The sequence below is a fragment of the Ammodytes marinus genome (assembly GCF_949987685.1).
Source record: "Ammodytes marinus genome assembly, chromosome: 21".
Classification (NCBI taxonomy): domain Eukaryota; kingdom Metazoa; phylum Chordata; class Actinopteri; order Uranoscopiformes; family Ammodytidae; genus Ammodytes; species Ammodytes marinus.
This window is the reverse complement of record NC_137225.1, coordinates 15,187,280-15,200,025: the sequence shown is the minus strand read 5'-3', so window position 1 is coordinate 15,200,025 and position 12,746 is coordinate 15,187,280. Positions and strand designations below refer to the sequence as shown.

General features: G+C 42.8%; 1 protein-coding gene across 1 annotated transcript; it reads left to right on the top strand.

Annotated features, from left to right (window-relative positions):
- Nucleotides 1-476: 476 nt before the first annotated feature.
- Nucleotides 477-8,187, top strand: ythdf3 (YTH N6-methyladenosine RNA binding protein F3). Its single transcript, XM_080049881.1, has 5 exons — nucleotides 477-883; nucleotides 1,464-1,488; nucleotides 1,819-1,898; nucleotides 2,002-3,741; nucleotides 7,101-8,187. The coding sequence occupies exons 1-5, from the start codon at nucleotides 860-862 to the stop codon at nucleotides 7,122-7,124; spliced, it is 1,893 nt and encodes a 630-aa protein (XP_079906007.1). The 5' UTR covers nucleotides 477-859; the 3' UTR covers nucleotides 7,125-8,187.
- The last annotated feature ends 4,559 nt before the right edge of the window (nucleotides 8,188-12,746 follow it).

The following is a 12,746-nucleotide window of genomic DNA, read 5'->3' as shown; positions in this document are numbered from 1 at the left end:
ATATAGGCCTGTATGATGCAGCTTTTTCAATGTTACATGATACACAATATCATATTTTCTTCTGCAATGTAGTCAAATAGACAAGTAGGCTAGAAAGTAGCAGGAAATAGAAAATTAAAAGAAAATGTACTGTACTTGAGTAATTGTTGTTTGTGTCCCCCTTTTTTTGCATGCATTCTATTCAGTAGGATTATTTTTATTTTATATACCCACGTGGTAATCCATGTAGGCCTGATGTAGGCCCACTTGCTAATACAAAAGGAGTTTTTATTTTTTTATTTTTTTAATATTAGATAAAATGCAAAAATATCCCTGACCCTGTGGAGAGAATAATACAATGAGGGTATCGAGGAACTTGTGTGTTTGTCATGTGAAGTGTCGGTGTGTGTAACATGACTCAGAGCGTCACAGGCGGAAGGTCACGGAGCAGCCGAATGGAACGGAAGCGGGAGTAAAAAACCTATCCGCCATTGTGGAATATGGTAAGGGCTATTCGCAGTAAGACACTAGTCAGTTTCACATTGACTGTTAAAGAAAACCCATCTGAGGCAGCATCGGACGTATCCCCACGCACGCGGACACACAATTGACGCCTTTTCCACGGACACATAGTCGCCGTTTGTAAACAGCTAAAAGAAGCGGATCGCCGTCAAGGTTTTAGCAGGGGAAAGAGAGAGAGATTGAGCGAGAGAGAGCGAGAGAAGAGAAACGCCGCCTTGTACCCGTTACAGAGTGATTGGACAGCCCGAGAGACGGGCCAGGGAAAAGCACCGAAGTGCGGAGAGAGGCAAAAGGGAAAAGGGGGAAGACCGTGGATAGTCTCTCGCACTACACAGCCATTCTGTTTGGGTTCTGGAGGATGTCTGCGACCACAGTCGATCAGGTTCGTTCTATGACAGCTAATAAAGATGCCGTGAAATCACATGAAAGTTTGGCCGACAACAGTTTGATGCGGCTCGGCTTGCCCAGATCAAACAGGCTGGGAAAAGTCTCTGATATATGATAGCTATTAGCTGTAATGTAGGCCCACTGTAGGCTATTGCCGACCCGGTTGCCAATGCGGCACCGTTTACTGGATATGACAGAGCGTTTGACATCCGGTCATTAACGCCAAGCAACCTGTAAATGTAACATCCGGGCTGGTGGTTTTAGCTTGCTGTTACTACGATTGACTGTTATTTTTATCCATGTAGGTCTCTCTCTCTCTCTCTCTCTCTCTCTCTCTCTCTCTCTCTCTCTCTCTCTCTCTCTCTCTCTCTCTCTCTCTCTGTCTGTCTGTCTGTCTGTCTGTCTGTCTGTCTGTCTGTGTCTCTCTCTCTCTCTCTCTCTCTCTCTCTCTCTCTGTCTGTCTGTCTGTGTCTCTCTCTCTCTCTCTCTCTCTCTGTCTGTCTGTCTGTGTTTCTTGTTTCCTGTCGTGATCTAACAACAGTCTCACTTCTTTTTTTGCTGCTCATTTATTTCAGAGACCCAAAGGACAAGGAAATAAAGGTTAGTGATAGTATTAAATGGTGACACAATCCCCTTGTTTTTAACGTGTATTCAGTGTGGTAGTGCCGGCTGTTTTGTTTCTAAATTAGCTAAAATGCTATCAACTTGATAGCATTTTAGCAAGGCCCCCGGTGGGTGATAATTGAAACTGTATCTTAAACTGCAGCTTCTTTATGTCACCATTGTTGATACATTTCTCACCGTACTGACATATTGTTGTGTTTTAGATCTGACCACAAAATATTTTTACATGACATGTTGTGCCTCACATTTGTTTGAATCACACAATGTAGCCTACATACGATGATCACACTCTCTTTCCATCCCTAGTGCAAAACGGATCAATGCATCAAAAAGATGGCGTGAACGATGATGATTTTGAGCCTTACCTAGGCGGCCAGACAAATCAGGTAATGTCCTGGGCTACGATTCACCATAATGTGGTCTCGGTCTCCAGACAGACTTCGCCATTTCAAATAGTACACTAACTGCCTGTTTCCCTATGGTCCACAGAGTAACAGCTATCAACCAATGTCTGACCCCTACATGCCTAGCTACTATGCTCCATCCATTGGTTTCCCTTACTCTCTGGGTGAGGCTGCTTGGTCCACAGCCGGAGACCCCCCTATGCCCTATCTAACTACCTATGGACAGATGAGCAATGGCGAGCCGCACTTCATCCCTGATGGCGTGTTCAGCCAGCCGGGCGCCCTGGGGAACACCCCTCCCTTCCTGGGCCAGCACGGCTTCAACTTCTTCCCCGGCAACGCAGACTTTTCCACCTGGGGCACCAGTGTCTCTCAGGGTCAGTCCACGCAGAGCTCAGTGTACAGCAACAGCTACGGCTATGCCCCCAGCTCTCTGAGTCGGGCCATCACAGACGGACAGGCGGGCTTTGGAAGCGACACCCAGCTTGGTAAGGTCCCGGTGCTGAACAGCATTGAGCAGGGTATGACGGGGTTAAAACTAGGTACGGACATGGTGGCAGCTGTCACCAAAACCGTGGGCTCGCCCTTAGGGGGCACAGCAGGTATGAGCAGTATGACAGCCAATAGCCTCCCTCCGTCTGTCAGCTCGTCTGCACCTAAACCGGCCTCCTGGGCGGCCATCGCCAAGAAGCCGGCCAAGCCACAACCCAAGGTCAAACCCAAAGCCAACATGGGGATGATGGGAGGCGCCACCATTCCTCCACCCCCCATAAAGCACAATATGAACATTGGTACATGGGACGATAAGGGCTCTATGAACAAGCCCCCGTTAGCTCAGACTATGATGCCCCCGCAGCAGCTGGTGCAGCACATGGCTCAGCACCAGCACCAGCACCAGCCCTTACTGCAGAACCCCATGCCCCCCCAGCAACAACACCAACATCAGCCCCAACATCATCAACAACATCATCAACAACATCAACATCAACAACAACACCATCAACACCAACAACACCATCAACACCAGCACCAGCCCTTCCAGTTCCAGTCTCTGCAGTCCCCCCAGCACCCCCACTCTCTGCCCCCTGGCCCTCCACACATGCACCTCTCCTCTCAGCCTGGCCCCCCACAGCACCTTCATCAGCAACAACCCCAGCAGCCCGGCCCTCCACCCAACCGCTGGGTGGCTCCAAGGAACCGCGGCGAGGGCTTTGGTCTGGGCGGGGGCGTCCCGATGAGTGCCTCCCCTTGCTCCGGAGAAGTGCATCCCGTGCTGGAGAAGCTCCGTGCCCTCAACAACTACAACCCCAAAGACTTTGACTGGAACTTGAAAAACGGACGTGTTTTCATCATCAAGAGCTATTCAGAGGACGACATCCACCGTTCGATCAAGTACTCAATCTGGTGCAGTACAGAGCACGGCAACAAGCGCTTGGACGGCGCCTTCCGCTCTCTGGGAAACAAGGGGCCCCTGTATCTGTTGTTCAGTGTCAACGGCAGCGGGCACTTCTGTGGCGTGGCCGAGATGCGCTCACCGGTGGACTACAATGCCTATGCAGGCGTCTGGTCTCAGGACAAGTGGAAGGGCAAGTTTGAGGTGAAGTGGGACTTCGTCAAGGACGTGCCCAACAACCAGCTGCGACACATTCGGCTGGAGAACAATGACAACAAGCCAGTGACCAACTCCAGGGACACTCAGGAAGTGCCTCTGGAGAAGGCCAAACAAGTGCTTAAAATTATCGCCACTTACAAGCATACCACCTCAATCTTTGATGACTTTGCACATTATGAGAATCGTCAGGAAGAGGAGGAGGCTCTGAGGAAGGTGAGATAAACACACATAAAATGAACTGTGTCCTCTGTAAATAGCTTGCTTGTATGGATGAGGCAGTTCAGTGTATTTACCCTTTAATTCAGAGGGAGGTTTGTTTGTACGTATGTTTGTCTATTTGAATCCACGTTAGCTTCAGCATAAGCCAGAAGCCATTCTTCCTGGGGTCCTGCAGTTTATGTTGTTCCAATACAATTTACACAATCACAATACACAAACATTACACAAAAACTACACAACATACAACTCAACTACAGTATCAAAAATGACATCTGACTCAATTTAACAAAAAATAAAACAACACGAAAAAAACAGACATTACATAACTCTGAATGAATCTACAGTTAAAGAATAAGTGATAGCAAACGACTTAGAGTCACTGCAGGCTGTAGTCAGCTGGTCTCTTTCCACCTGCTCTCAGACAGAGCTTGTAACTTCCTGTTGCTGAATGAGCCGTCTGGCGTGAATGGAAGTTCCCAGAGGCCTGTCAGCAGATTGACGCGCCACCATTACCCACAGGCCGGTTCCTCATCAGCCATCTTGTGCCGTGGAGATTGCGATGATCTGCCCAAAGTGGAGTTAGATGCATAGAGGTTTCCTGAAATAGCCCACATTCCTGGCATTCCTTCTCTCAGACAAAGGCAGATGTAGGCTCTGATCTCCCTTTGAACGCCAAGCCTCTCTGCTCTCCACAGGCCCCTCATGCTTTATTAGTCTTTAACAACATAAGCCCCTCGGCCTGCAGACTGGCCGCAGCGTGCCTTGGAGTTGGTACAGTTTGGCTCAGATGTTCCAAGGGGTTGATGTAAACAAAAACCAAACCAAAAATTATTTCCTGGCAAAATAAACACTTAAAAATACACAGTCACATTTGTCTGTGTATATAGTTTCTGGAAAGCACACACAGCGTAAGCCTGCTCCTTCACGGGGAAAATAAAAGATGTTGCAGTGGTGGTAATAACAGTGGGTTACCACAAATGTTAGTCTGAGTGGTAAAAACTCTGTGGGATGCTACTGTTGTGGAGAAACAACAGCCTAGGAGTGAATACCACGTCATCATTGCTAGCATTCTGCTGCATTCTTTCTTAGATTCACTAGTATGCTTGCTTATAGCCTTTATAAAATACAAAACATGACCCGCACCCTCCCTTTCTCCCACTCCCCCACTGCTGCTGCTCCATTGATGGTGTATTGACTCCTCGCTGCTGACCTTGTTAATATGCACCGGGTTACTTTCTCATAAATATTTCAGGTCAATGTTTTCAGGCTTCTGAAAACAACCTGTCAGGAGAAAGCCTGTTTCATCCTGCGTTGTGCTGTGCTGCTTTTGTAGCCCTGACCTCCTACATGACAGGCTCTGCCCGGTTGAGGCCTCACCCTCCATAGCCTGACAAGGTTAATTGTCCTCCAATGTTTGGCCCGTCCTTCCCCGGACTTTGAGAGGTGTCAAACCAGCGCAGCTACCTGCTCTGGAACACCTTCCCAAAGTGTGATAACTTTTGATCAAAATGTTGTCAGCAAGATTTTCATTAGCATCACTAATTTGCCAATTATTACCTGGAGGCTAGCACCAGCCTTCCCGTGGATATACTGTTATAAGGAAGCTCAGGTTGTGTGAGGTTGAACAGTAGTCTGATGTAATGGTTACAGCTGTAGTTAATCTTATTCTCTGAAAATCAGACCTAATATCAATTCAGGCTTCAATGCTGTAATGAAAATCTGAAAATAAAAATCTAAATAAATTATAACCTTCAGTCATAAATCAATAGCATTGTCAGTGTAGATTTTATATCACACAATTGAACATGATATGACCAACACTGCAATGTTGTGAAGGTTTCTGTCTACAAAGTTACAGCCCAGTTTGAGCAGCCCCTCTGTGGATAGAGTTACACTGGGGGTCTGGGTCTCACACAGCTTTTCCCAGACCACTGACATAGACACCCACTCCTCAAAGAGGACACTGTTCCACCTAAGAAAAAAAGATGAAAATAGCACAAAGAGTTTGAGTCCCTGGGTTATTTTGACTTTCATGTTTATTTTATTGTTAATAAGAAAAGTTGTCGTCCATGATGGCACACCCTTACAGTATTTGATATAAGGTGTGTTGTGATTACTCATGTTTTGGTGCGTATATGCGTCGTGCCTGCCTTGTGATTTCCTGGCATTACTACAGGCTGGAGTATAAACATAGCCCAACAGTTGGGTTAGTACATACCTGAGGCCTACTATTCATTTTCTCTAACAGCAGAGCCACCAACAGAGATAGCTCTGTGCATCCTCAATGGAATATATTGTTGAAGACAATATACAAAACATGGTTTCTGTTTTAGTGTTACAAGCTTCTAATGTCTGTCACTGAAAACATCCCTGCATTCCAAATCACATACTTTTTTTTTTTTGTAAAGCATGCTGGTTCGCATACTGCATAATGCAATTGGATGTTTTGGGGTATCCAGGTATTTTTGGCATACTGCATTTGACATGCATGTACTGGCCTGGGACATCCTAAACCTTGTACTGTCAAACTAAATAGTATAGAAGTATGGGTATTGGAACGCAGGGCAGGTTTGGAAACCAGCACTTTCCATAGAGAATAGGAAGTCTCACAGTGCAGTGTTGTTATTTACAAAATATAAAATAGTTTATACAAGGATTATCTCCTGTCGCTTCGAGGAGATTTTGAAAACCTACTGCATCTCTTAAGTCAAGCAGTTTAATATACACCAATTATAAAGGGCTGTAACTGCAACTTCAATCCCCAATTGACTAATGCTGTCCACTCATTATGACTCTTTCTTTTGTTATAGATTAAAATAGTTCCTACATAATATTTTCAATGCTCAACTCAAAAACGCAAATTAATGTCCTAAAGTAATTAATCAGATCTGATGAGTGGCAGACCGACTCATTTAACGTTGCCTTTCCACACGTCTCCTCTTGGAAGTAAAATCAATATCGTTTGCCTTCACAAATGCATTTTGATCATTTCTCTAGCACGGCGCTATATTAAGGATCTTTGCTTTAGGACTTCCAAGAGACGCATCTTCTAAGGATGTCACATTGGGGGGCGGTGGACCAGGAATTCTTTGCTGTAGCCCGGAGTTACTCCCCCAACACAAAATGCATCTTCTGTGTATCTGAGAATACTGAATTAACTTCAAGCTAAAAACCAAAGAAGTGTACAAGTCTTATATTTATCCTGTGAATGAAAGACAAGCGGAGCAGCTCTGATGTTACAATTTTAGCCTCTGTTTGTGTATCTATATGCCCCATTGTTGTTCATGTTCTTTTCATGTCCATCCACTGATTTTCTCTTTTCTTTTTCCCTCTCTCTCTCTCTCTCTCGCCAGGAGCGCAATAGAAATAAACAGTAACCTTCAAGCAAGCTCACTGCTAGAACTGCAACACTAATGATGTAGGACCTTATAACGAGAAAAATTGCCTAACCACCAAGGAGGGGAAAGGCCCCCCCCCCACCCCCCACCGCGACCTTTCCACCGAAGACGACAATGTATTTGAACACTTGAACATGACAACAATAGATGGACTCATCTGTATCCGTTGACTGGTGCATCAAACCCTGTGTTCCTGTCTGGCGCGAAAAAAGAACCCACTTTGAATACTGTCTTTTAAAGCACTTTTAGTCCTTCTAAACGGCCTCTACCAATACCCTTAACTCGCTAACTCTGTGTTCTTCTTCTTTGATTTTGTTTGTGAGCAACTAACTGACTAACAAAAAGTAGTCAGGAGATTTCAAAAAGGCTTATTTGTCTTTTCTTTTTTTCTGTTTTTTAATGCCTCAATTGTTTGGGATATCGGTGAGCTTTAGCAGCTTCCGAAAGAGAATTAAAGATGTTGTGTATTGAATTAATCTGTTACTTGAATCTGTATTCAGCCGCCTGATCCTCCTGCAGGCAAAGGTCTGAATGGTTGACAGGTGGAACAAAGTAAGTGGGAAAACAGCCACAATCATGCCAATCATCAGGCGTATCCTCCCTCTACCTGTCCCCCTTCCTCTTCTGCATCTGTTTCCGTGTACCAAAAGATAACGATTATTATGCAGCAGGCTGGCAATCACCGGCCAGTGCACATCTTTGGTTTATTCTCTCTCTGTGATTCTGTCATTCTGAAGTGCATTTGTCTGAGGAGAAAGCTGCTGCTCTGGTAGAATTCTAGCGGTGGCCTCCTTGGGCCCTGTGGGTTGACTGTCTTTGCTCTGATGTTGATGTACTGTACTGTACCTCAGGCTAAATCAGACTGTCTGTCTGTCCTTAGCCACTCTTAGCACTTTTGGGGAAAAATCGCCCCTTAAACACATCACCCCTCATGCTTATCTCGACTGGGATTCCCCCAAAAATGTTAAGACACCAACTGCAAGGACGTGACAGTTTTCTCCTCTAGGTGACTCACTAGCTAAATAAAAATTACCCATGTTTAGCGCAAACCTTGCTTTTGTGTTTTTATTTACTATTTATTTCTACCACAGCATCAAGCACACAAATATGAACTCATCTCCAGCGGCACAAGTTGGACAATTCCTTTTCCTATTTGCATGAGTTAATACAGAAGCGACAGCTCCGTTTCCACATCCACTTTGCATTTCAGCATATTAGTGACAAAGGTTGTACAGTATTTTGTTGCCAGGGAGGGGGTGGGTTTGGCCATATAATAAGACTATCATCTAGGTGTACAATAAATAGACTTGAAGATGACACCACATCAACATGTTTGCTATGTGGGAGGCAGCCCTGCTAGCTTAAAGTGGGTTAGTCAACATAGCAGTATCATTGCAGGGTATAATGTCAACTCTTATCTGTGCGAGGAAAACACAGACATGCAGGCAGAGGTGGGAAGTAAAGTTAATTTACTCAATTACTGCACTTTTATTTTCATTTTTATCACACTTTGTATGTGTACTCCATTAGATTTCAGAGGCAAAACTTGCACTTTAACTCCACATTTATTTGGCAGGATTTACATAAATAGCACAAATACATTATTATATAAAATGTATATACAGTTATATCATACAACCACCACATTAGAGATTAAACCTGTTTCCAGCCTTTTTGGTCAGTTACTCAATCAGTGTGTACTTGTGTATGTGGATTGTTTGCAATACCACCAAAGAGACATTTCCACTCTAAACTTCTTCCATTCATCATTGAAAATAAATACATACAGAACAGGAATAGACTGTAGGCTATCTGTAAATACTGTTTGGGCTTTTGACAAGAAGATCCTAAAGGTTCCTCATGAAGTGTCGAAACGAGTGGCACTGAAGGACTAATGTGTTCACAAGGATTTATTCTTTTCATAACCTCTATTTTGACATTTAAGACATGTTATAATGTTCAAAAATTAAATATTTTTTCTTTTGGACACATTTTATTTCTATCATTATCTTGAACTGTGTGATTTGATTATGGATTATGTGGAATTTCTTCTTTTACAGTTTTTCTCAGTCGCTTTGGTGCTTTTCTCACATCACTATTAACATTTGCACAGCAGTTAGTGCATTTCTCAAAACAATTAGTGCAAACTGCAAAACCTAGTGGATAACCTGCAAAAGTACGTCACTTGCTCAAAATGGATAGTCTATTCCTCAAAAGCAAGTATTCATGTCAATGAAACTGCCAGTGTCATCAAAATGAGAAGTCTTGACACCATCGTTTATGAACAAGATAGTCAAATAGCTTTGTCATGTTTTCATTATGACAGTTTATTCTCTCAGTGTTTTCCAATGCAAAAAAAAGGTCAGATCTCGGTGACACTACCTGAAAATGCTCAAAACAGCACTATACACTACTTGTACAGCCATTTGAAAACTGCAGTAAAGTTACACATTGCTGTAGTTAGGGGAGTAATGAGTACAAGACACTGAATACGTACTGTATGTTTCACATTTTTACTGTATATGCTCTTTGCAATTCTACATCATTGTGCAAAAGAAAAATACACTTCAGTCACTTATTTAGAACAAACATAAAAAACACCCTTTTGGTAGAGCTGTGCACAAATGTGAACAATATAACAGGACATATTGTAACTGAACATATATAGGTAAATCATTCTGGCACATCCAGACGTTCCTGTCTGTCTGGCCACGTATTTTCATCCACATCACAACGGATATTATCCCTTGCAATGCAGCGAGGAAAATATCTACGATAAAGATAAGGTATAAAATTTGCTTGACAGAATTTGATAACTAGTTCAACAATTTTGTATGTAATGACTCAAGCAATGAAATGAAGACTATTAGTTTTATTGGGAACGACTATTCAGCATCCATAAGTATAGTTCATTTTGACTGACATGACATAAGCAAATGACAATGTTATAAAACAGCAGAGAATTGTATGAAAGCAACTGATACATGTCCAAAAGCATTTGCAATTTGTTCAGAGGAAGGAGAAATTGTACTCAAATGACTAAATGTTGCCGAGGTTGATCTAATAGTTATGAGAATTTTCATCCTGATCTGAGAAAAGCACCAAAGCAACTGAGAAAAACTGTAGCCAACTCTTCTGTCAAAATGTGCTGGATTTTAATTCACAGGAAAATAAAGGAAATCACATTAAGTGTAGTAGTGCCACACACATTGAGTGATCGTATGCACTAACAATAATGTCAGTGATCATGTCAAACACAGAGGACAACATCTTCATAATTGATGTAGGCCTAATGTTTTATTAAATAAAGAGCTTTTTCTTTCACCGTGTGTCCACCAGAGAGCGCCATCGTATCATGTCAGTTCAGCTGCCCCTCTGCTCCCAAGAGGCAATACAAAGCCTTTTCCTGTGAGCAGCAAAGCCCCCTTTCTTCCAGAGACCCACGACTCCTGCAGACACAATTATTCCAGGATGAGAAGCACACTTGCTGTGCTTCCACAGCTTTTCTCAGAGCAATTAATGCAAGATCGCCAAGCTGTGCGTTGGAGAGAGGAATCAGAGAAGAGGATGTGATCATGGAGTGAGATAAAAAAAAAATCCCCCTTTAGGCTTTTAAACACATTCTAACCCCCCACCCCACAATCAGAACTGAACTGTATGCAATATATGTGCTGCCCTGGCTACAATATGCTGTTCTTATCCAAAATGCTAACTCTCTTGTGTCTCTTGTATTTATTATATGGAATTGTTGTGTTCGGTTCTCTGTATGTCCTCACCTCTTTGCCCCATTTCAACTCTGTCTCTCCAAATCTGTCTAATAAAATGAAAAACACCAAAAGTTATCTTAAAGAAAAAAAATAAGTGCATTACGATAACTGCCATGGAATTTCACACTGCTGTAGCTTTAACATCATAAGAATTAAACAGGGAAATACACTGCCGGCCAACTTCCTTCTCACATTCAAATCCATTGGCTTGTGTTGTTCTTGCCAGTTAGGGATCAAAACAACTTGTTAATAACTTTAATGTTACCAGCATTTGATTTGCCCCAGTCCACAGTGGTCAAAGCTGTTCCAGGAAAGTGTCAAGCAAACTTTTGGCTCCATTCCCCCCCGTCCCCCCCAAACCATCAAAATGTCTTTCTGGAGAGGGATTTCGTTGAGTGAAGATGAGAGGGAAGGAGCATCCTCTGCTTAGTGAGCTGAAATGCCTTTGAAGTTTCAGTCACACTGAAGACTCATCATCACATTGCTCAAGGCAAGGTTAGGGCAAGTCTCAGGGTTGGCACTTCCTCTGTGTTTAGAAGGATTTCATACTCTGGGCCATGGCTTGTCATTCAATAGGTCCTTTCAGAACATTAGTCCCAATGATGACTATGTTAACTGACATACTGACACAAACTATATACTATAGCATTGTTACTACGTTGTAGAAAATTACCTATACACATGTAGCCTAAAGTTGCTAGTGTAAGTGTGGGTGAAGTGAAAAAATACAGGTACATCAACAATGATTAATGTAATGGGAATCACAGTTGAGATGTCTATTCAGAGCTATGTTGATGTTGCAAGGTGTTACTCAGCAAGTCAGGTGAAATATCAGCAGTTTAAAAAAAACAATTGGGCTTTGACTGACAGTGATGTCCAAGTTTTCTTCCTGGCCTTCTGTGTCTCTGTTGCCATGGTTATATCATTGTCTGTGAACAGAAAGTAGAGGCTGAGCATTTTGCAGAACACAATTATAGGATGTAATTGAAAGAAGGAAAAACTAGAATGTTCTGCAAACAATAAAAGAAACATCAATGACTTTTATGCTACTTTCTTTTAGTATTGTTTGTAAAGAAAAAGCTGATGCAGGTGTTAAATATGACAGATAATCATTACAAGCACATGGGAAGTAAAAACATCAAATAAAAAAGGGGCTCAACAGCAATATATGATTACACATATATAAAGTATGGGAACTCTGAGGAGAAACATAACAAGACTTATCAAAGGCAAAGTAGCAGAGGCCAAGATATGGGTCAGCACCAAAACAGCTGAATCCTACATTTCCCAGGATGCAATGCTTCCTAAATTCCTATTTTGTTCCCCTAGGTTCCTATTTATCTTCATATTCAATTGCAACATATTATCGAGTTGATGTTGAAATCCTTGCATTTCCTGCTGTTCTTCAGACATCTTATAAGTACAAAGAAGAAACAATGAAAAACGACAGCGACATCATTTTCTATTTCATGCTACATTATGGTCTAATGCAGAGTGAGTGCACATGGCTAATGGAGAACAAAATAGCACAAAAGAGGGCAAACAAAAAGAACCATAGTTGGTGACAAGGTCCCTTATCTAAGATCATCTGAGCATATCTGGGCCATCGTTATTCATTGTACAGTAGGTCAAACACAGTCCGTCTTCTGCCCTGGGGTTTCAGGTTTTTGTCAGTCCCCTCTTTAATCTATGGATAAACGAAAGCAGTATGGAGGGAGAAAAAAGCACAAGTAAAAGAAAGAAGAATCAGAGTAAGGCACCAGCAGATTTTTACTGACTCATTTCTATCTGTAGGTTTATGCTGCACTGCCCTTCTAGGACACTCACTCGGCTA